General features: G+C 33.5%; 1 protein-coding gene and 1 long non-coding RNA gene across 5 annotated transcripts; one reads left to right on the forward strand and one right to left on the reverse strand.

Annotated features, from left to right (window-relative positions):
- Positions 1-7,910: 7,910 nt before the first annotated feature.
- LOC149414450 (uncharacterized) lies at positions 7,911-11,226 on the reverse strand. The gene is made up of 3 exons (XR_016304135.1): positions 11,090-11,226; positions 8,861-9,033; positions 7,911-8,077 (listed from the first exon to the last, which is right to left on the reverse strand). It is a non-coding gene; the product is annotated as an uncharacterized LOC149414450 (long non-coding RNA).
- A 9,440-nt stretch (positions 11,227-20,666) lies between these two features.
- On the forward strand, positions 20,667-24,901 carry LOC149414451 (uncharacterized). Of its 4 annotated transcripts, none has more exons than XM_089643797.1 (4): positions 20,667-21,949; positions 22,101-22,521; positions 22,673-22,807; positions 22,958-24,901. In XM_089643797.1, the coding sequence occupies exons 2-4, from the start codon at positions 22,443-22,445 to the stop codon at positions 24,853-24,855; spliced, it is 2,112 nt and encodes a 703-aa protein (XP_089499923.1). In that variant the 5' UTR covers positions 20,667-21,949; positions 22,101-22,442; the 3' UTR covers positions 24,856-24,901. The 4 variants fall into 4 exon arrangements, with proteins under 4 accessions (XP_089499923.1, XP_089499924.1, XP_089499925.1 ...); XM_089643798.1 differs by having other exon boundaries at positions 20,667-21,662; positions 21,815-22,521; XM_089643799.1 differs by having other exon boundaries at positions 20,667-21,494; positions 21,573-22,521.
- Positions 24,902-25,644: the final 743 nt, after the last annotated feature.

The raw sequence follows: 25,644 nt of genomic DNA on the forward strand, positions 1-25,644 counted from the left end.
TTCGATATACTTCTAATATTCTGATGTATGATTTTCAAGCTATATGAGCTCCAGTTATAGTTGTTTAATTTATTCATATCTAGAACAACGTCCATGTAACAGCTTATATCGGAATCACTGTAATTATCCACATGCAGCTGAATCATAGTTATAATTTAATTAATATAATATTTAAATATATGAGTTAGTGAGTTCTGAATGATGTGTAGGATTTTTGTGATGTTTGTGTCAATGATTGTTGTATAAAAACACGCGTTATTGTTCGTTCTGTAAGTTATTTGTATGTTGAGAATCTTGAAGGCTATGCATATACTAAAAACAATAAAATGGCCTATATCATGGTAAGTACTTATGATAGAGAGAGGTTGATGCTGAAAATAAGTTACAATGAAAAAATGAAAAAAAAGCAAATATATAAGATCAATTACATAATGAATATATAGGGTATGATTTTGATCTTGTGTGGGTATTTGGGGTGAGGTTTTCTTTCTAATCTATGAATAATTGATATAAGTATACTGTTACCCATTGACAAATGACTTATGATAAAGACAGTTGCTATTGATAATTTTTTTTTAATTTTTTTATTTAATATTTGAAAAAAATATATTTTTACATAGATAAGTATACAGGATATAAACAAGATATAAAACAATAAAAATTAAATTAGCCTTTCCTCACCATAAAGAGACAATGCTCTTGTGTTTGGTGAGGGAATTCTAGTTCAATTATGTATATGTTAGTATTAAGGTAAATAAATTATTAAGAAACAACACAAGATTTAAACAATATTACTTCTAGATGAAAGTAGTGAACGTATTTTGGACTTAAAATAGTTTAAGGTAATTTTTTAATTTAAGGTGAAATTCCTGAATATTTTCGATATTTTTAAATTTAATGGAAGGTTATTAAAATAAATTATGCCTAGATAAAGATAGGTATTTTGAATGAGCTTAGTGTTAAATTTTGGGATTTTAATAGTTTTCTGGTATCTTGCTGATGTATTGAATTGCAAGTTATGAGTATTTGACTGCATTTCTTTGTAAATTTGAAGTATTGAATATTTTTGATACATTTTGTCTATTTTGGGTACTTTAAAAATTGTAAAAAGAATTTCGGTAGAAAATTTTGAGGGTTTTTTCAAAATTACTTTGATTACCAATCTTTGAACTACTTTAAGTGGGTTCAAAATTTTATTATATGTTCCTCCCCAACCAATAATACCATACTGTAATATAGATTGAACAATCGCATAGTACACTCTTTTTAGGTTTTCTAGTCTTAGAATATTTCTAAGTCTTATAAATATATAAATACATTTCCTAATCCTTTTGACGAGTTCACAAATGTGTGTTTTCCATTTAAAATATTGATCTATATATACACCAAGATATTTGATTTTGGATGTTGGACTAAGGATAGGACAAGTTTGATTGCAGTTAGTTCTGCCACATTTGTGTTGGTGTATTATAATGTTTAACTCTGGTTCTGATTTAAATTTATTGATTGAAAATGGGATAAATTTTGTTTTTTCTGTGTTTAAGGAGAGAAGATTTTTATCGAACCAAATTTTCAGTATATTAATATTAGCATTTGCCAAGTTATTAACAGTATTCCAATCCGTACCTTCGATTGTTATGACAGTGTCATCAGCATACGATATTATTTTCCCGTTTAGTTTTTGTATGAATATGTCATTAACATAGATGATAAACAGTAACGGACCCAGAACTGTACCTTGCGGTATGCCGAATTGACTCGTTTTTGGCAAGCTAAACACATTGTTAATTTTTACGACTTGAGGTCGTTTGGAGAGGTAACTTTTTACCCATTCTAGAGCTGTACCATTTAATCCAATGTTTCTTAATTTACTTATAAGTTTGTCATGTGATATGCTATCAAATGCTTTTTTGAGATCTATGAAAATTCCAAGGCATTTTAATGATTTATCTAAAGAATTATATACTAGGCTACTCAATTTTGCAATTGCATCCTGTGTGCTTCTCCCTTCCATAAAACCGAACTGGTTTTCATTAATTATACCATTGCATTTTATAAATTGGCTCATTCTTTTTTTAACTATTTTTTCAAAAATTTTTGCTATATTTGAGATGACTGATATGGGTCGGTAATTGTTTACTTCTTCTGGATTACCTGATTTAAATATTGGAGTAATGGTAGTTTGTTTGTAAACTGATGGGAATACTCCGCTTTGAAAGCTTGTATTTATTATATGCCTTAATGGTTTGGAAATTAGTTTTTTAAAATATCAACTGTAATTGCATCAAAGCCCGGAGCAGAACCTCCTTTCATATCAGTTATAATAGAAACTATTTTGTCTTCTGTGGTGATTTCAAATGTTGCCATTTTTTTTCAGCATCAATATTACAGTCTGGAGATGTTATATTTGGGTCAATATGTATAAGATTGGCTAGATTTTTCCCTACGTTTGCAAAATAGGTGTTAAATATATTTGCAGCTTTTGATGGGTATTCTTTACAACATGTTTTCGAGTTATCATGATTAATAGCACTGATTTCATTATTCCTGTATTTTTTTTGTCAATTATTTCATTTATCACCGTCCATACTCTTTTGCTATCATTTTCAGCCTGATCCAACTTATGTGTATAATAACTTTCTTTTGTATGTTTTATAATATAAGAAAGTTTGTTTTTATATGCTTTAAAATGATTGAGTAAATTTTTATTATTTGGTTGTTGAGTGGTCAATTTGTATAGAGCTTGCTTATGTCGTACAGATACTTTTAAACCGTGAGTACCTAATCCATGGTTTTATAGGTTTGAATTTAGATAGTTTGCATTTGGGTATTATATTATTTGATGAGTCATTTATGTATTTGGAAATTTTTTCTTCAAATATTTTACAACAAACATTGAAATCATTACATTGAAATAATTCTATCCAATTTTCCGATTCTAATTTATTTTATAATGTATCCATATCGAGTACTTTTTTTGAGGTATTATTTTGTTTAAATGATGGCAATATTGGATTGCTAAATTTATGGATAAACATACATGAGTAATGATCAGTAATATTAGTATGAATGACAGCTGATTTTATATTGTGGATATCAGGAATATTTGTAAAAATATGATCTAAACATGCAGGTCGTTGACCTGGAACGTTCCTAGTAGATGAATTTACGCACGATAAATAGTTGAGTTCCGCTAACATATTGAGGTACTTATCTTTATCCATACTAGAGTATCCGTTTTCGATATTTAAATTAATCTCCCCAACAATAAAATTATTTTTGTTTCTAAAATTGAATAAAATATTTTTTAAATCATCTATAAATTGTGATATTATCGACATATGCGTACGATAAATAGCAATAACGTTATAATGTTTATTTATATCCTTAAATTCAATATTCAAAATGTTAACATTTCTTACACTGTTAATCTCTCTAATATTGAGTACATTGTACTGGTTGGATATGAATATTCCGACACCAGAGTTTTTGTTTAATTTTGTTATTGTTGTATGATATGAATACCCCGGAATAGTATAATTCAATTCCCCGGCTGAATGCGTTTCTGTTAACACTATGCATCCCGGAAAATAATTTAAATCTTTTAATGATATTATTAATTCTTCTATGTTTTTTTCTATGCTTCTAATATTTACATGAAATAGACTAAATCCTTTTTCAGGGCAGGTTAAATTGAAGTCTTTTATGGATTGACATAATTTTTCTTCTATATACATTTTTTTGTTATCTCGAGCGTTACATAAAAAATCATCCATTTTGAAGTTTTAAGTATAAATAAGTGAAATTTAGCATATTTATTCGTAGTCGATGCGCTCTCTAGCGATTTGCAGCATTTTTTGCCGATAGAGACATTTTGTGCTATTGGCTGTGTGGTCGATGGAAAACTTCATATTATACCTTTTGTTTTGGATACAGCAATTGTTGCAGATTGGTTCTTGTTCTTTGTTGTCACATTTGGATAGTATGTGTTCCTTAGCGCAATGAGGGCAAATGGGGGGCTCCGTCCTGGCGAGACATCTTATCGCTGTGTGGCCAAACTTCAGGCAGTGAAAACATTGTGTAATGGGGTTACAGTCTTCGATGTATATTCTTTGAAATTTGATGTTTATTTTTTTTTGTCTATTAGTGTTTTTCTCAATTTTCCGGTTGTTTCGATTATGTAGTTAGTGGTGTCGTTTTCTTTCCCTTCATTGTGTTTGTTTTTTATTTACTTGATAAGTTTAATATCATTTCTATCTTCTTGATTTATTCCTTCATTTTGTTGTGTGATTCCGTCTATAATTTCTTCTTTCGTCAATTGGCATTGGAGTCTTTTCAACATAAGAAATGGTTTCTTTTTTTTGTATTTCTTCGGCCAATACATCTTTACCAACTACCTTGTTAATTTCTATGGTTAATTTTTCTGCATCTTCTTTATTTTGGGCATGAGATTAGTATTTTTTGATCACCAATCTTTTTTACTCCATTAACTCCGACTTTTAGTTTCGTTAAGTTGATATTTTTTTGAACTTTTATTTTTATGTCTTCGGCCGTCAAGGTGTTTTTTGAGGTAATTAAGATGGCATATTTGGTTCAACATTGAATGTATTTGAATCCACTGATTTATTGTTGTCTTTAGAATTTGAGCATATGATTTTCGGTTATTATTTCTTTCTACAATATTTTCTATTATTTTGGTGAGTTCATCTTGATTTTCGATGATTTTTTTTGCAGTTTAATTATCTCTTCTTGGTGTTTGATTCGTTCAGATTTCCAAATTTTTTCTAGTATGTATACATTTTGTTCTAGATTCGTTTTAGCGTATGAATCTTTCACTGTTGTGATGTTTTGAATTTCCGCTTTTATGTTTTCGATAGCAATGTCCATGATTCGCTGACGCGTATGCGCAAGGCGCAAACGCCCGAGTAATTTTGTGGCAAAGATCGGTTTTCAACGTCAGCAGTTTTAAACAGTTGCGCGCGACCTTCCTGGTTGACAGTCGGACGAGAACTGAATGAATGAATAAATGAATGTAAAATACATAAAAATGAGTATAAGATATTATTTTTTATCAGATATATATAGCTTTACTGAGAGTATGGGATTTAATAAAATTTCATACCATAATTATAATAATCAAAATGAGAAAACTTTTTTTGACGACGTAATATCCTGTCGAAAAAAAGGGTTATGACTAGTGAAAAAGTCAGGAAATGAAATAAATATTACAAAATTAACCTTATTAAAGTAAATTAAAACCAAAAAATTAATGGACGCTAGGTAATTGATTCGACGATGTAGTGTCATATTGAAAATGGCGACGTGACTCGTGAAAAAACCAGAAAAGAAATTATGATTACAAAATTAAATTTCTTTAGGTAAATTAAAACTAACAATGAACATGTAAATTAAAACAAAAATGAAAAAGGTTTTTGTCCGCTGTGTGTAAACATGTGAAATTTTAGATTTTGCTTTGTTGAACATGAATAGTTGCAGTTGGTACATCGTCAAGTTTTTTTACACTATGGGTAAACATATTAATTATAAAATTTGTGCTCCTTATTTATTATTTAATTTGAGATGCCAAACCACCAGGCGAGCACATTTCATATTGTGTTTCTATTAATGTAAGTATGCATACATTATTTTGTACTAACAATCATGAATGCAGGGACATTGGAAGGTCTAGAATCGTTTTAAAATAAATGTAGCTTCTTTTTACAAAAAAAAAAATAGAGTCCTGACGTGTGCGGCTAAGGAGGTTGAACAATCAGTTTCCTCACACAGCCGTCGGGAAAAGGTGGGTCCCCTCCAATGTGGGTAAACATGTGAACTTTTAGATCGCTCTTTCGAGAAAATGAATAGTTGCACTCTGAACATGAAAAAGGTTTTTCTCCACTGTGACTCAGCACGTGGCATGTCAGAGTGTTTCTTCGAGAACAAGAATAATTGCACTCAGAACATGAAAAAGGTTTTTCTACACTATGAGTCAGAATGTGGCTCATAAGATTGCCCCTTCGAGAACATGAATAATTGCACTCAGAACATGAAAAGGGTTTTTCTCCACTGTGAGTCAGCATATGGCTCGTCAGAGTACAACTTTGAGAAACATGAAAAATTGGAGTAAGAACATGAAAAAGGTTTTTCACCATTGTGAGTCAGCATGTGCCTCTTTAGATTGCCCTTTGTCGAACATGTATAGTTACACTCGGAACATGAAAACGGTTTTTATCCAACAAGGGTAAACATGTGAATTTTAAGTTGTTTCTTTGTTATTCATGAATAGTTACAGTCGGGACATGGAAAAGGTTTTTCTCCACTGTGAGTCAGCATGTGCCTCTTTAGATTGTAATTTGTCGAACATGTATAGTTGCACTCGGAACATGAAAACGGTTTCTCTCCACCATGGGTAAACATGTGAATTTTAAGTCGTCTCTTTGTTAAACATGAATAGTTACAGTCGGGACATGGAAAAGGTTTTTCTCCACTGTGACTCAGCACGTGGGTTGTCAGAGTGTCTCTTCGAGAACATGAATAATTGCACTCGGAACATGAAAACGGTTTTTCTCCACCATGTGAAAACATGTGTCTCATTAAATGGCCCCTTCGAGAACATGAATAATTGCACTCAGAACATGAAAAAGGTTTTTCACCAATGTGAGTCAGCATGTGCCTCTTTAGATCGCCCTTTTGAGAAAATGAATAATTGCACACTGAGCATGAAAAAGGTTTTTTTACACTGTGAGTCAGCATATGGCTCGTAAGATTGCCCCTTCGAGAACATGAATAATTGCACACAGAACATGAAAAAGGTTTTTCATCACTGTGAGTCAGCATGTGCCTCTTTAGATTGCCCTTTGTCAAACATGTATAGTTGCATTCGTAACATGAAAACGGTTTTTCTCCACCATGGGTAAACATGTGAATTTTAAGTTGTCTTTTTGTTAAACATGAATAGTTACAGTCGGGACATGGAAAAGGTTTTTCTCCACTGTGGATTAACATGTGAACTTTTAGCTTTCCCTTAGTAGAACATGAATAGTTGCAGTCGGAACATGAAAAAGGTTTTTCTCCACCGTGTGTGAACAAATGAATTTTTAAATTCCTTCTTTGAAAACACGAATAACGGCATTCGGAACATGAAAAGGGTTTTTCTTCAGTGTGGATGCGCAAGTGCTGTTTCAACGATGAACTTCGAATGCAACAATAGTTACAATGGGGACAAGAGAATCGTTTTCCCCCAGGATGCGTCTTAACGTTCGCCAACAAGTCTGAAAAGAATGTGTATAAAGCATAATTAGTCAAGTACAGTAAATATATATATTTTTAAATTAGATGAGAATAAATGGTTAACCTTAACAAAACAAAAACGGCCGTGTCGGCGGTCTGTTTAATTTTAACACAGCGCTAAATGTAACAACCGTGTATATAAATAAAAATGTAAATGATCGTTTGTTTAAAATCTTAAATCTCCGTTCTTCATAAACCTTCTTCACGGTTTGCTTTAAAATTTTGACACAACGTTGCATTTGAATACTCGTGTGTTTTTATATTCCTATTTTATATAGATGTCAGCTGTGACAGGTAAAAACATTTTTTTGAAAACCAAGGCCGTCTGTTAGACAAACTTTTTTTATTAATAGTGCCATCTGTTGGACGTACAATAAACACGCGCAAATGTTTCACTACATGCACAGACAGAATGAGCCACAGCAATGCGTGGCGAAGTATAGCTAGTATATAATAAATATGTATATAACTTAAATTACTTATAATAAGAGGTCTTTTGAGAACAGAATAACTAATGAACGGCAAGGACTGAATTAACAAGAATAAACGTATTGTCTATGAAACAGGCAGGAATTCTGAACATTTGAAACCAACATACCTTTGTAACCCAACTTGGAGGTTGCCGGAGTACTCTCCGCATACTGCAAACACTCATTCTTCACGTCCGGGAGGTAGATATCTATATCTGTATACGACATTTCACATCCAACCTCTTCCTGGGACCCTTGTTCCACCTTGATGGAAACACTGTTGGGAAGACCCATTGCCTCCCGGTAAATGGTCCCAGCTAAAAATAAATAACATAATGATCACATTCAGTTGAAAAGAAATATGAAAGATGTCGGATGTAAGCTGGACCACCTACAGTAAATATCACGGACGATTATTTGACCTCGCGCATCAAAGAAGTAAAATATCAAGATGGAGAGCAGGTACATAAAATTATACAGTCTGTTATACAAGAAGTTATAATGTTATCGCATAAAGCTAAAAATGGTTATTGTAAAAATAAAAAAAAATCACTGTCCAGTTGACAGTTTGTTAATTGTGCTTCCTATCATATTAGTCATACTTGGAATGAAACTAAATCGAAAGCATTATATTTTATGGATTTACTTGACATCGTGATTTAAATTTAAACTAAAATAATAAATTTGCAATCAATAACAGGGCAGCAAAACAGTGCGCAATAAAATAAAGATTGATATTTAAAATATATCACGGTCGCTTTAACCAATAAGACGGCAGAAGAGAGACCGCTCAGTTCCTAAAGAGAACTCAGAACGATGTTGACTTCAAAAACATGACTGGCAGTAAATAGTATTATATATAATCTGATTAGTAGATACTCTCCGTATTCCCCGAAACTCCATGGAAAAAACGTAATAACGGATTGTCGGACGCATCGCCCTCATTTTCAGTCAAGTAGGTTAATCAAGTATTTCGGCATAATTGAGATCTCTATAGGGTTTGCAGATGGTCACCATTGAAGAATCTGTATAGAAGAATCTGCTAGCCCTGTACAATACGCGCAGTTTCTAGAAAACCTATCCATTACAATGCAACTTACTACTCGCCAAACATTCCTTCTTTACGTCGGGGAGGTATATATCTATTTCAGTATACGGCATTTCACCTCCGTCCTCATCCTGCGACCCTGGTTCCACCTTGATGGAAATACTCTCTGTGTTAAGAAGATCCATGGCCTTTTGGTAAATGGTCGAAACTCAAAATATGATAGAGCTGAAACGGAATATTAATGAATTAATCATATTGACAAGGGTTATAATTAGTTTAAAGTGATCACCTTCAGATGGAACGAAATACTCAAAACCTCCAAGGTGAAATGGACCACATACAATAAATAATATAGAGCGTTTTTTGACCTCTAGCATCAAAGATGTCCAATATCAGTATGGAGAGCAGATGTCTAAAAATTTTGCCTAGGGTAATTAATTTAATATTTAGTATTAAGGTAATTTTTTATCGCATAAAGTTAAGAATACTTTCAAGGAAACTTATTTATATCACAAGTGTCCAGTTGACAGTTTGTTAATTACGCTTAGTATATAAGTCTAACATGGAATGAAACAAAATGAAAAGAAATATATTTCATGGATACACTTGCCCCTATGCTTTAAATTTAAACTCGATGCATGTTTAAAATCATTAACACATTAAACTTTTAATTTTTATAAATTTTAAATATCCGCTTTCACCAATTACACGACAGAAGAAAGAACATTCAGAGAATTAAAAGCGGCGTTGACTTTACAAACATGACTGGCAGTAAATATATTTGACTGGATTAATATAACCGATGTAAATACGTTAAAGTTGAGTTTTGCAAGAGTTGAACCAGTTGCTACAATGTTATCTGAGTGCTAGATACTCTCAATATCACCCTGAATCTTTATACATATTAGAAAGGTTTCTTAAAATGGCTTAAGCCGTTTTTTGCGACCAGATATGGTATAAAGCAAAATGTTTGATATTAGTTTCAATTTCAGGGTGCAAAGTAAAACAAACTTGGTGATGTCTATTACTGACAATGAGTAAACGCAAGACAATATATGTAATGTAACTTCTAGTGGAATTGACTAATTAGAATAAGCTTAAGTTTTCCACTCAGTGTAAAGATATAAACAACCCCATGTACCGTCTGTCGCGAGTTAACCTGGTTGGTGTTGGGTAACTCAATATATTATAAAGTCAATGTAAAACTGATATATTCTTATAATTAACATGCATCAATTAGGTTGCTCAGGTCTTTCTTATTCAATATAACACGAACCTGCTAACACGAGTACAAGGCAACAGTTCGAATGTGTTGAAGAAATGTCACTAAAAAATTAGAAGTGCAAGAATGTGATTTACTTCGGAATAAAAAATGAGATGTTCACTGAAGTGATACAAAACTGTATAAATGGAACACAAATATTATGCAGAATATAATACTTCTTCAGAAAAGAGGAACAACAATGGTATTGTGTTACTAAGCAAAATGCACTACGACGTAAATAAACCACTCACTAGGTCACTTTCGTGTTTTTTGTATGGCAAAAGTTGGCACACTTCTTAACCACAGATATAGCCGACGGAGCGTTGATGATATGCAAGGCAGAAAAAATGAAAGCCATATAAAAAAAGTGCGACCGTAGACAATAATATTGCGCTCAGCCATTCATTCTTTGGCCCAAAAACAATTTTAAAATTTAAATCGTCTTGGAAGCAGAAAAATATCAAAATGTTACCTGACAGCAAAGTTCACCTAACAAAGCATTGTTCTAAGAAAATTAACTATCAGGGCTCGTGTTATCAAGAGGAAACTTTGTCAGTGGACACTTGTTAATTTGAGACAAAAAACCCAAAAGTAACAAAAAACTTGAATAAATGAAAAACAAAAATTTGCAAACATGATTGTGCTTATCTGCTTATTTTGAAAAGAAAAATAAATGAACTCATGGTCACATGTTTAATATTTTTGAATGTCACTAAAACAATAAGATAAAACGTGATAATCATTGATAAACAGCGCACTTGAGATGATTTTGCATAAAAGACGGCGCTGTACAATTCATCCTAATACTATTTTTATTTTATTATGAAAAGTGAGTCAATGTAATCGATAACATTTATACGCTGTGAAGGTAGACACATTTGCCAAGAAGGCATATGTCATAATGTAAATAAGTAGGTAAGAAGCACTTTTAACAAGCCATTTAACGTATTTTGCGATTGCAAAATCCTGACGCGTAATAACCTACAAACTGTCAATTCTTTTTAAATTTGAACTTACGTAGGGAGTACATTTAGGTTAGGTTGAATATATATTTTTAACTCGCTAACACTACACGGATTATATTTTCATCACAAATAACTTTAACTAGCTAAATTTTAGACACGAAATGATAGTATCTCACGCCATCACACATCTGCGTCATATCCCGCGTGGCCTCGAGCGAGATGTCAAACTCTAAGCCAATGAGATCTGAGCTTTCTGCCACAATATTTTTTTCTATCAGAAAACGGAGTTATGAGTGTCGGTTTCAAATAGGTTTCAAGGACAGGCCGTAGTTATATACCTCTGCACAAGGAAATGGAAACGTCACTAGAGGTGGTCAATATTTGGGTAAAGGTAATGAATTCAGCTTCACGGTAAATATGGAATGTTTACTTTGAATTAATACTTGAATTTAGTTATGTTATTACTAAAGGTTAGTATAAATGTTGGGGAAAACCAAAAATAAACACTTCAAATTTTAATTTCGTTTAAATTATTTCACAAACACGATATACACCGGTCGTCAACCAAAATCATAACACCATGATCATAAACCACTCTCTAGATCGATATCTTCGGGCTTTTTGTATGGCCCCGTTTTGTCACCCCCTTAACCACAGACGACCACAGATAAAACGGTCGTTTGGTCCAGACAGGTAAATATATCGTGGACCATAAAGAAACCTCAAGGCCATTTAAAAAAAAGTGCAAACATACAATAACTGCACCCAGCTAACATCGTTCATTCACTAGCCCAAAAAAATTATATTTTAAATATAAAAATATTGGAATGCAGGAAAATGAAAATAAAAAAAACCCACAGCTACGCACACATCAAAATATTTTTTATTTTCAAAAATACAATGGACAGTAATTCAAAACAGGGTCAGTACAACCCATGTTTTGAACATTGATTTATTATTTAAGTAGAAGATAATACTAATATATCTAAACAAAACATGAAACAGAACAAGACACAGAAAAATAAAAAGTAACGGTCTCAACTAGGAATCGAACCCAGGATTTTTTTTTTTAGTGCAACAACTTAATAGGATTTAATTTGACCTTGCACAAAAATACAAGAATATATTATACAAAAAATACATATTCAACGTGTTGAAAGATATTCATTATGTCAAGTAATATTAATGCCTTTTGACTTTTACATGGTATAATTTAAATCATAATACAAAAACCATAATATAAGAAATAAAAATCGTGTACATAATAAAAGCTTGTAAAGAAATATAGCTTGTAAAACACCAAAGGATATTATAAAATAGAAGTTAAGAACATGTAATTAATATTTCTATTTTGGATACTGACAATTCGTGGTGGAATCCATTATCTATAAATAGTATAAAATAAAGTGACATTCGCGTCTGTCTGTTTGTGCGCTTAGTTCTTCTTAACTATGCGACTGATTTCGTTAAGGTTTTCAGCATCATTTAGAGAATTTCTTCCGGAAGGTTTAGATAAATAACACATGCATTAACACATATTGTTAAAATGCAGAGAAAAGTCGATATAAAGATTATTTTTGGCCGCTTATATTGCTAACGCTGGCGAGACCTTATGAGAATATCAAAATAATGTACTACGGAATTGTATACCTTAAAAAAGCCTAAAGAAAAGTCTGTTATATATATATATACAAATGTTTTATATATCGCAGTTGCCGTCTGGTCCCCAAAATCTCCAAGTGCGTCTTCTGTTTCCTGGGAGAAAGGGCTGCCGTCGGACCAACGCAGCTCAAAATGCCTTTCGTCTTACCTAGAAAAAGACAAAATTTGAGACCAATGATTACACTATTCTAGTATTGTACACATATTATATAATAAATTTCATGGATAAAATTAATTAAAAATATTTTAAGAAAAAGGGGAAATTAATGGTGATGGATTAATTCACTGTTAAACTTTTGAACATTCTTGAATGGGAAAAAATTGCGTTTTATGCAGTTTCTGCAGAATTTGTAGGGAGCGAAAACAAAACTTCTTGAGCGAGTTTCACCGAAATAAAAATTAGGTGTATACCTTCAGAACAATCCTTCAAATGAGGATTCCACACTGCCACTTATAAATATTAGTTAAAGAGTAACAAATTTAAGTGATTATTATTATTGCCACAGCACACGAAGTTATTCAAATTCTCCTGCAAGGGTTTGATATAATTTCCACAGCTTTGTCGTCAGCAAACATTATGGAAAATGCTAGTTAAATCTAAATAAGGTACTTACATGATGCAATTCTGGAGAGGTTTAAATGACCTTGTTTGATGTACTCGTGGCTTTGTTTAGCAGTTTTAGCATCCTAATACGTGGTATAGTATCGCGTCGGAATACGGATAGGTCTGAAAAGGAAATTTAATTAAATTACTAGCCAATGAAGTACATTCAGGAATCAGGAACATTGTATCAAAGAACGAGAGGTTAGCACCTGTATTTAACAACGGGTTCGGGTCCTTCTTTCAATTGGTGGAGATAGACCGGATAACACATTTTAACACAACACAGCATTAATTTATCACCTTGAAGAATTCTAGCACGCAACATTATTTTTAGATGGGTGAAAGAAATTTCAAAATATTTACGCTAAAAACTTCAACTGACTTCATGCTCCAACTTTCGAAATGTCGTCTTGGAAATTACCGTTATGTTTTATCGGATCATAACCCATGTTCAGCTTCTCTTTCTGTTACACGAGTCGCTATGGTAGAGAGCGAGAGATCAAACTAGAATTTTTGCTCTGAGCCAATGAGATCTGAGCTTTCAGCCACAACAGCTTTGTCTATAAGAATTTGGGTTGAGAATAACTCCTCCCATCAGGGTTACAAGGTCAGACGGGAGTTATACGCCCCTGGCCTTACCCCACGACCATGCCACGGAGGCACGGAGTTGGTAGTGTTGTTACCTTTACCAACAAACAATCCGCAGTTTTCCCTGAGTGGTATATCTAAAAGTTGTCCATTGTAGAGATGGGCGAAGCGGCTCAGTTGAGGGAGCCGCTTCACCGGGTCCCGTTCACTTGAAAGATCCGTTTCAGTGAACCGGCTCGATTGAGCCGGTTCCCCCCCCTATTTTTCATTTTTCTTTTATAGAAGTTGTATTAAAAATATTTTTAGGTTTTTACGATTTTTCATCTCAATGTAAAAGGTTGCATCTGACAAAGATCCCTCCGGAAAAATGAGCTGTAAATGAAAAAAATGAAATCGAGAAATATTTTGTATTGTCAGGTTTTTGGTATGAAACGTCAAACTTCAATCGTATGGTAATCGTTGAATCACGATTCTTATCGCTTGTTATTTTTTTTACCCGGAAAACATAATTACGTACTTAAAAATAGCCTTAATTTAAAATTACCATAATTTCCACAAGAAAAGCTATTTACCCCCGGCTTTATGCAATCGTTAAAAAAGGCTATGTATAACAGCAACCTCGGTGCCTTGTGAAAGGATATTTTCTTAAAACTCTTACTCAAAAAAGGTCCAGAATGACATCGTCAAATTGTCAGATGTGTTATTTTTAAATTACAATCCATAATCTATATCAATACTATGAAAAAGTTTCCTTAAATTAAGCTAAAAAAATCAATTAGCGAATCGTATTAAAATATAGAACAATAAAAAAAAACTTAAATCTATTTAAAATTAATTGTGTCCTAAATAAGTGTAATAATAATATAAAAAATGTGTTGTGAAACAAAATACTTCGGTGTGAGAAAAATAGTTAAACGTCGTTCTAAGTGCTCATTACCAACATTATTTAGATATCAATGATTAACTGAAAATAAACCATGAACATAATATAACTCGTTCTTGTTCCTGTTATAATAATCTAAATAAGTGCCGACACAACAACTGAAATGTAATGCAAGCGGGAATACCAATATTATTATGTCGTATCGATGATTAATCCGGTCAGTACGTCAGTAGTGACCCGCGAGCCGTGAGATCCGTTGAACGATGTATGCGGATCTTCGTTCGCGAACGGGTGAGTCGGCTCTTCGGGTCTGGCGGGTCACCTGCTCACCGTTCGCGAACGAGTAAGGGCCCGTTCCCACTTCCGTTTTCAAATCGGAGGCGGGTCCCGTTTTAAAAACGGATGGCCAATGGCCCTGTTCACACTTCCGTTTTAAAAACGGACCATACTCTACGAAAAAAAATAATTTTCGATTCAACAAAAACATGTTATTTGCTCATTTTTCAGTAATGGTGCGCAATGGACGACGATGAAGCTCTTGTTCTCATGTTGTACTTATTAAAAATAAGGAAAAAAGTGAAAAGAAAATTTTGGGTACACCCAATCATAGCCGAATGATTTTCTGTAGGAATTTTTCAAGTGTTAATTTGTGAGTTCAGAAGTGATGAACTAAAGTTCTTTAATTATTTTAGAATTATAATGATTGGATTATTTATATAGCGCCGTTTTCACCATGAAAAATCACCTCAAGGGCGCTTAATGGCTTAAGAGAATGTCTATCACTTCCTTTAACCATCTACTGGAATGAGTTTCAGAGAGCTTAACATATCAAAATACAATATTGAGAGAGTGCATTTGTCCTGAAGAAAGGTTATCGATATTTTAAAGTAAGAAAACAATAAACACTCAAATATTTTTTATTATGTGTTTATTGAACTAATACGCTCTTCCGTGCATCTCATTAAAGCTTTAAAATTTAAAAAAAGTAAATTTAAAAAAATAAAAATAAAAATTTTGATGTACAAAAGTTGTGTACACCAAGTGTTTTGTTTTTATTTAGTTAAAGATAAAATATTACCATACTCTTTCTTCGACCAGTGGTATTAAATTTTCGGGATTTATTTCCTTATCCATTATTGTAGTTTTGATTTATTTACTTTACAAAATAACCAAATACAAGCACGCATCGTGCCTGCTTCCTTGCGACAGGGAGCGGGCGGGGATGGGTCGGGGTTTGGCGGGGACTCTGCCGGAACGACTGGACGACAAGTGTGAACAGCTCCATACAACACTATGGGCGAGCGTGTTCCGACAGGATTTGAAAACGGACGCGCTGCGTAGGCGAGCCATCCGACAAAAAATGTCGGATCCGTTTTCAAATCGTGTCGGACAAGTGTGAACAGCTCCATACATCCACTACAGCCACTAGGGCATCCGTTTTTAAAACGGGACCCGCCTCCGATTTGAAAACGGAAGTGGGAATGGGCCCTGAAGCGGGTCACCGGCTCACCGTTCCCGAACGGGTGAGTCACTACTGATTCGCGAACGAGTGAGCGGCTGATTTGTGAACCGGATCTTACGGATCCGCGTAAAGATCCGGTTCACTGAGCCGACTCGTTCGCGAACGACTCACTTCTAGTCCTTTGTCTATGGTAAAATTTAACTGACAGCTAGATTGTTAATTTACGCGTCGTTAACTGCTCCGTTTTCTGTCAATATAGCATAAATTACTTGTTTGCATTTTAAAATAAATATCAATCACCACATTTTATTCCGAAGATGCTCAATTAACTTTTTACGGACGTCTACTCAACTACTTCCGATATTAGGTTATGTTCCTCGTTATTGAAACACATTGACATTAACACTTTGCTCCTCGCGGTGTAGGTTCATTTATGCTCCTCGCCTTGTACGTGAGTATTTTTATTTTTTTTATTTTTTTTTATTGAATAAATAGTTAATACATAATATCAAAAAACAAGTCCTGCTAAGCCGATTGAATTGGCTTGTCAACAGGTGCTTAAAGTTAGTTTCAAATACATTTTTTAAAGTTACAATTTACATCTTATATCTACAGAATCAACAATTTTTTCATACAATATTTCATACATATTAAAATAAATATTTTTTTTCCGATAGCCAATTTTTCACCATATATTTAACCTTATTCATAGATTTACATTGCTTTATAGTGTCAGGTAATAAATTAAATATCTTCGGTATGTTGTATTCAAACGTTCTCTGTCCGTATTTATTATTAAATTTCGGAACTATTAACCCGTCATTGCGCGTGAATCTAGTACTGTATTTATGTTCTAATTTTTCTTTATGCTGCGGGGTAAATATATACTGAATTATGATTTTTTGCCATAGTATAGCCTTAACAGGTAAAATTTTGGCACTCTGAAACAGCAACGGTGTATTATGTCTCTGTTTAAAAATATTAGGGACGACTAGTAATTTTACAATTGCGTTTTGTACAACTTGGACTTGTTTCAGATTGGTTATACTAGTATTTCCCCATATGGTTAATCCATATCTTATAATAGATTCTGCCATTGACATATAAATTATTTTAAGTGTTTCAATTGATAGGAAAAATTTAATGTGTACATTCTGCCAGCAATTGATCTGAGTCTTTTACAGGTTTTTTTAATATTTTTGTCCCATTTGAAAAAGCAATCTACTGTAACACCAAGATAGACATATTCTGTAACTAATTCTAAGCTTTCACATTTACAATTAGTCGGGATATTTTTATGGATGCAATTAAAACTATGAGAAATAATATTAGGATTAAATTGAAATCTGGCATTAGGTGATCTTATATGCATAACTTTGGTTTTTTTAGCATTTATTAATAGTCCTGCATCATGTGACCATTTACAAAGTTGATTAAAGTCAATTTGCATGAGTTCAATTGCAATTTTTAGATCTTTATGTGATATGACCAATGCCGTATCATCTGCAAATACAAAATGTTTAACAAAAGAGAAAAGTTTTTTCATTATAGTTACATAAATTATATATAGTGTAGGTCCCAATATGGAACCTTGTGGAACTCCTGCAGATACATTCTTTGTTTTACTAAAAGTATTATTTATTTTGGTACATATTTTTCTATTTCTAAGATAATCTTTAAATAAATTTAACACGTTTCCTCTTATTCCAATTTTTTCTAAGGTTTCTAGCAGTTTTTTAGAGTTAATTGTGTCAAAAGCTTTAGAGTTATCGATAAATAACACAATAACATGTAATTTATTATTTAATTGATTATTTATGTAATTGGAAAAATCTTGCAGTAATTTTTCAGTATTTTTTTTTCTTTGAAAGCCATATTGATTTGGATCTATGATAGCGAATTTTTCAATGTAATTATTTAATTTATTTGATAAAAATTTTTCGAGAATTTTTTCTAACGCAGGTAGTATACTAATAGGCCTATAATTTCCCAGTTCAATGTGTTTTCCACCTTTAAATATTGGTCTAGTAATGCTACATTTTAATTCTTGTGGAATTTTTGCTTGCTTTATTATCGTATTGATTAAATGAGTAATTATTGGCCCAAGAGTTTTTATATTTCTTTTTAAATCAAACATTCTTATATTGTCAATACCTGTGCTTTTAGAGTTTTTCATTTTTTTAACAATGTTTTCAATATCAGTTATAGTAGCTCTTGGTATAAATATACTGTGAGGCAGTTCTTCCAGTACAATATTAGTAGCTTTGTGATTGCATTTATGTAACATGTTGCTGATGCTATCCGAGAAGTAATTCACAAAATCATTTGACACAGAATCCTCAGTTCTATCTTTTAACATATATCGTGTTATTGTTTCATCACAATCGTTTTTGGGTTTACGTCCTAAAATATTATTTATCACATCCCAAATATTTTTTTGTATTATTAAAACAGTTTTTAAATTTATTATTATAGTAGTTTGTTTTATCTTTATTTATAATTTTTTTGACAAGGTTTCGTGATTTTTTGTATTCTGTTTCATATGTTTTGTTTGTTGGTGTACTTTTCCATTTTTTATATTGTTTATCCCTTTTATTTATTTGACATAATAATTCACTGCTTACCCATTCATTTATTGCATAAGGTCGTGTTTTCGGGTTTTGCACTATCGTTTTAGAACTACTCTTGTAAAATTTATTAAATAAAGATTTTATTTTTTCATATAATGAAATACAATCCTTATCCTCTATAAGTTTACTCCAGTTATAATCTCTGATATGTCTATCAATATCCTTTTGTGAGATGATTTGAATATACTTATTTGCAAAGTCTACCTGACGTTTATGACATTTTATATTAATAGCAGTGATAAAATTATCGGCAATATTATTTTCACAGACGCAAGCTGTTATTTTCTTGCCTCTAAATTTGGCAAATATATGGTCAATACACGTGTGAGTAATTTGTCCATTTGATACAGCTTCTCTGGTTACTACATTGATGCATTTAGTTAAATAATGGTTAGTAAGTAAGTTTTCATACGAAGTTACAATATTATCTTGTTCATCAAGCAAATTAAGATTTATATCTCCAAGTAAGATAATATTTTCCTTACTATTAATTGTCTCAAGATATGATGATAATTCCGTCAGAAATGAAGATTTACTGAAATTAGGAGGTCTATAGATAGCTATTATATTGACTTTAGTTTTGTCCTGGAGTATGAGCTTTCCTGATATATTTTCAAAATGTATTGATTTTAATGTTTTTAGTCTAAATTCAAATTTGTTTCTTATATACAATATAATTCCTCCTCCTGACTTATCAGTCCTGCAGTAGATGCATTATATCCAGGAATATTGTAAATACACATACTTTCATTTTGTACAGATGTTTCACATAGCATCAGAATGTCAATATGCTTCAAACAATTAATTAAATATATATGCAATACATCCCAATATTTTTGTATAGATCTAATATTTAATTGAATACAAACAAGATTATCAGATGAATTTATGTTTTGTTTTTTTATCCAATCTTCTAAATTATTTACTGTACTACTTTCTATTTCATTATCATTATCTATATAAGAAAAATTATTCTGCGCCATTTAATTGGTGATGGTAATTAATTGTTTTCTTGTTTTGTTTAACAGACATATTTTGAGTATAAATTGAAGAATTTAATGTTAAATATTTAACAAAATAAAAGTGATTGTATTTGAAGCTAATTGGTACAAGTAATTTTTGATAAAGGCTTAATAAATATAAAATAAACTGTATGTTCACATCTAGTGTTATTTCAGAATATTTTTCATATTTAAAAAAAAATTTAAAAGCTGTTTTTATAATTATGAATGTGAAATATAGTACACAGTGAAAAAATGCATGTTTAAGTAAACAAAAAAATGTTTTTGAAGGTGACGTTATGATATTACTATTAAAAAAATAATGTAATATAATAATGTTATTTTTGTTAGTTAATTTGTGATTTTTTATAATTTTTATAACGATATTTATGTAATAAAATGTAATAACACTAAATCTATTTTGAGACAGGTTTAATCTTATTTCTAGTCAATATTCTATTTTTTCTTTTGCTAAAAAGCTCATTTTTTTATACACAATACATTTCGTTTTATCGTTTGCAGAATGCCTGATGTCAATATTCCAGTTCATTTTTTTATTTTTTTTATCACAATTTTTACATTTAGGTTCTTTATCTTTGTTAGCACAATCTTTGTAGGAATGATCACCAGCACAGTGTGTACACAATGGTTTGTCCTTTTCTTTATGAAGACACCTGACAGAAGTATGTCCAAAGCCCAGGCAGTGATAGCATTGCACTAGAGGATGGGCATCCTCTACTTGTTTACTCTAGATGTTTGATGTACTTATCAACTTATTTTCTTACTTACGGAAATACATATCGTCGCCGTAGATGTCAAGAGAGTCAAGCCACAAATTTGGCGAAAATGAGTTAAGTATGCAGAAGTGTTTGAAAACCTTCAAAGTTGCCGTGGTCAAAAGATTTAAGCCATAAAACACTCCGTTATTGAGTATTTTGAAATTTGCCAATAGATCTAACACACATCGATGAAAACAATCAAAGCAGTCAAAAACTACAAGCCGCATAGACTTTTGACTTTCGAATAATTTTACACAAGTTAAAGCAGTCTATGACGACAAGCCACATAGATCTTTTGACTTCCCAATAATTTAATTTTATGCGTGGCTTGACGCCATTGGCAACACAAACTTCTCTCGAAAGCGTGCGCACCTCTACTCACATTCGACAATGATTTATAGTGTTGTCTTCCTCTAACTCAGCAAAATGCCTATCGTGTCGGTTTGTTCACGCTTGCACATACGTCTGCGCCCACGACAGTATCGCGAATCGCGAACTGTCAGTTCAGTGTTCAGTGCGTCGGTCAGTGTTATTTTAATACAACATCAGTTCGGTTCGTTCAGCGATTCTGTGCTTTATTTCGTTTTGTGCCTACAAACGTTTGTACTTTCAACTTTATTTAGTGAAACAGTGATAAGAAATGAATCATTCACGCGGAAAACAAATGGTTGCAGCAGCCAGAGCTGCTTTAAATCCACCGGTTCGACATAACATATTGGAATCTTCACGTGGCAAACAAATGATTGCATCAACTAAAGCTGCTAATCCACAGAACCTAATGAGTTCTTCACGTGCTAAACAAATGGATGCAGCAGTTTTAAATCCACAGGATCAACATAACCTCAAAGGTAAGAATCTAGTTAAAAATGTTGATTCCGATTGTTTGAAAACAATGCGACAATCTGACAGTTTTACTTGTTTTGTAGATTCTGAGGGGAATGCTGTACAAGCTGGACGTGCAGAACACGACCTGAACATGCAAAATCTGGACGTCTCTCGAAGCATGTATGTGGGAGGTTAGTATTTTTATTTGTTATCAATACAATATGCATACTAGTTATTATGTTGGCTGTGTAAAACCTGTGACTATCAGAGAAGCATTTGCTTGTAAAATTCAATGTTTATCTCGGTGTTTCAAAGAAGTAAACTACTTTGTTTTGTTTTACAGGCTCTCCTCTAAATGGTGTGCAAGCTGGATGTGCAGAACACAGCCAGAACGGTGGCATGCAAGTTCCGGATGAAATTGCTGTCCCAGCATTATACGCAGAGCTCCGAAGCTTCGCTTCAAGCACGCATGCGGGAGGTCAGTATTTTTATTTGTTATTAATACTAATGCATACTAGTTATTATGTTGGCTGTGTAAAACCTGTGACTATCAGAGAAGCATTTGCTTGTAAAATTCAATGTTTATCTCGGTGTTTCAAAGAAGTAAACTACTTTGTTTTGTTTTACAGGCTCTCCTCTAAATGGTGTGCAAGCTGGATGTGCAGAACACAGCCAGAACGGTGGCATGCAAGTTCCGGATGAGATTGCTGTCCCAGCATTATACGCAGAGCTCCGAAGCTTCGCTTCAAGCACGCATGCGGGAGGTCAGTATTTTTATTTGTTATTAATACTAATGCATACTAGTTATTATGTTGGCTGTGTAAAACCTGTGACTATCAGAGAAGCATTTGCTTGTAAAATTCAATGTTTATCTCGGTGTTTCAAAGAAGTAAACTACTTTGTTTTGTTTTACAGGCTCTCCTCTAAATGGTGTGCAAGCTGGATGTGCAGAACACAGCCAGAACGGTGGCATGCAAGTTCCGGATGAGATTGCTGTCCCAGCATTATACGCAGAGCTCCGAAGCTTCGCTTCAAGCACGCATGCGGGAGGTCAGTATTTTTATTTGTTATTAATACTAATGCATACTAGTTATTATGTTGGCTGTGTAAAACCTGTGACTATCAGAGAAGCATTTGCTTGTAAAATTCAATGTTTATCTCGGTGTTTCAAAGAAGTAAACTACTTTGTTTTGTTTTACAGGCTCTCCTCTAAATGGTGTGCAAGCTGGATGTGCAGAACACAGCCAGAACGGTGGCATGCAAGTTCCGGATGAGATTGCTGTCCCAGCATTATACGCAGAGCTCCGAAGCTTCGCTCCAAGCACGCATGTGGGAGGTCAGTATTTTTATTTGTTAACAATACTACTGCATACTAGTTGTTATGTTGGCTTGTAAAACCTGTGATTATCAGCGAATCATTTGCTTGTAAAATTCAATAATTATTTCAGTGTTTCAAAGAAATAAACCACTTTGTTCGGTTTTACAGACTTGAACGTGAACCTTTCCGAAAATGAAGACAATAACAGGCAAGAACATTCAAATCAACACCACGTTAATGCCTCAGGAACATCCATTTCTGAAATATTGGAAAGCAACCAACAGACAGATGATTTAAGTAGGAAACGCAAGAGAACCCCAAACCAATGGAAACGGAATTCCCAAAAGATATTGAGAATGGCAGGTAAAGAATACCAAAGCAGATCCGGAAAGACAGTTCAAGCAAGGACAATTAGAGATGTTAGCTGTAAATGCCATTATAATTGCGCATCCAAAATAGGAAAATCTCAACAGGAGCAAATGTTGGCTGACTATCTGAGTCTGGATTCCGACAGAGCGAGATGGGCCTTCATTGGTGGCAATGTAAATTGTATTCCAGTAAAACGACGATACCGTAGTGGAGACACCATCAAACGACAACATACATTCGAATATACGGTAATGTTAAATGGAGAGAGAGTCCAAGTGTGCAAAAAATTTTTTTTGGCCACCTTTGTCATCTCGGGAACAAAAGTTGAAAGTGCAATGAAAAAGTTGACTCCTTCAGGTGTCACTGAAATAGATCAGAGAGGTCGCAAGGAACCGCCAAACAAAAAATCCGAGGAAGTTAGGAATATAATCAGGGACCACATCAAGTCATTGCCCGTAGTTGCCTCGCATTACTGTCGGAGCAGCAGTAAAAGAAAATACTTGCCATCTGGTTTGAGCGAGACAAGAATTTACTTAGACTATGTTGAGTATTGTAAAGAACGTAACGTGGTACCAGAAAAGCTCGGCTTCTACAAACAAATATTTGTGACAGAATTCAATTATGGATTTCACACACCAAAAAAGGATCAGTGTGATTTTTGTACGCAGTACAAAAATAAGTCTGACGAAGAGAAGTCAAGAGACGAAGATCAATTTAATCTTCATTTAACAAGAAAAACAGAAGCAAGGGAACACAAACAAATTGACAAAGCCCAAGCTATGAATGATCCTAGCATCAGTTGCTTCACTATGGATCTGGAAAAAATATTATTGACTCCGAGCTTACAAGTGGGACAGTTATATTATACAAAAAAATTAAAAACGTATAACTTCACGGTGTATGAGCTGGCTTCCAGACAAGCAACGAATTACATGTGGCACGAAGGTGTGGGCACAAAGGGTGCTTCGGAGATCGCTACGTGTCTGTGGAACCTCTTGGTGTCATTAGGCCCCAAAAAAGTAGTGACGCTGTACTCGGACACGGCTTCTGGTCAAAATCGGAACTCAGTAGTATCCGCTATGTTCCTACGTGCAGTGGAACAGCTGCCGATTGACGTCATCAATCAAAAATTTATGGAATCAGGGCACTCAGAGATGGAGTGCGATTCTGTGCACTCCACAATAGAGGCCCGAGGAAGAAAAATAGACGTGTTCACACCAGATGGATGGTACGTTGTTGCCCGTACTGCAAAAACTTCTAAACCATACCACAAGGTTGTGGAAATGGATTATGCTGACTTCCTTAACTATAAAAAATACAGCAATAAAGTTATGACAAACAAAAATATATCAGAAAATGGAGACAAATTAAAGTGGCTCAAAGTAAAGTGGTTTCAATACCGAAAAGGTGAACCCACTACTGTTTTTTATAAGTATCAATTGAGCCGAAATGACTTTGATACCCTTAACATTCAGCGAAGACGGCTTCGAACGTTATCCTGTGCAAGCGTAGAAGTAGAAAGACTGTATTTTTCAAAGCCAAAAATAGGCCAAGACAAATTAAAGGACCTACTCAAATTGTGTGATAAAGGCAGCATTCCGTCCACCTATCATGATTTTTATAAAAATTTGCAGCCTGAGGACGGTCCATCTCGGGAGAATGATGGCTCGGAGAGTGACGGAGAAGATGGAATTTAAAAATTATTATAACATTTTTGTAATAAATATTTTCTTCAGAATCTAACTTTGTATTAATTTTTTTTATGTACCTCAGCCAACTTTATTTCAACAGGTATAAACATAGTAACCATACGATAGATTGCTTGACTATGGACCAAATTTTAAGGGATGATACAGTAGTACATTCACAGACTTAAAATGCAAAAAATGGAATGCTGATACCAATCTTAATGTGTATGGCAATGAGGCATAGAACTGGCAGAGGAAGTATACTATGAGCGTAGAATGATAGATTAGCCTGATTTATTTTGGGTTTTATGCCGTATTGCGCTACCTTCTTCTAATAATGGACACTAACGCTGTTCGACACATTGAAGAAGGTCGTAGCACAACACGGCATAATACCCCAAAAATCAATCGCTAATACTTTTGGTCGTGAAAATCTCAAATCTTGTCTGAATGAATTTTGGACAAATAAGATCTCTGAGGTGTATGTGTGGTAAAACCATGTTTTTATTGTGTGAAAAATGTGGTAATTTGCAAATAATGTAAGCGTGATGAGAAAAATTAAGAAAAGGATGGTTTGAGCGTGTGATCGGAATAACGAAGCATGTAGAGTGGATGAACAATGACATGTAGGAGGACTCCTGAGAAAAACTTGGCGCGATTAAGTGAACCAGATACTATTGTCGGGCCGTGCCATGAGTCAGAATAACTGAAGGGTTATGTATGAATGTGAATGAAGCAAGCAGTGCCAAGCTCTGTTTGGCGGTCCATCCTCTCTGCTCAACCCTTAGAGAAACAGCG

Source organism: Hesperophylax consimilis, chromosome 20, assembly GCF_061612785.1.
Source record: "Hesperophylax consimilis isolate HC1 chromosome 20, BYU_Hcon_1.0, whole genome shotgun sequence".
In the NCBI taxonomy this organism is placed as follows: Eukaryota; Metazoa; Arthropoda; class Insecta; order Trichoptera; family Limnephilidae; genus Hesperophylax; species Hesperophylax consimilis.

What these genes read in the sequence shown, in the direction of transcription:
- LOC149414451 (XM_089643797.1), top strand. Translation starts at nt 22,443, where the DNA reads ATGCAAGTTCCGGATGAGATTGCTGTCCCAGCATTATACGCAGAGCTC. An exon ending in TTCAAGCACGCATGCGGGAG is followed by an intron (nt 22,522 to 22,672) that starts GTCAGTATTTTT and finishes TTTGTTTTACAG; the next exon opens with GCTCTCCTCTAAATGGTGTG. An exon ending in TCCAAGCACGCATGTGGGAG is followed by an intron (nt 22,808 to 22,957) that starts GTCAGTATTTTT and finishes TCGGTTTTACAG; the next exon opens with ACTTGAACGTGAACCTTTCC.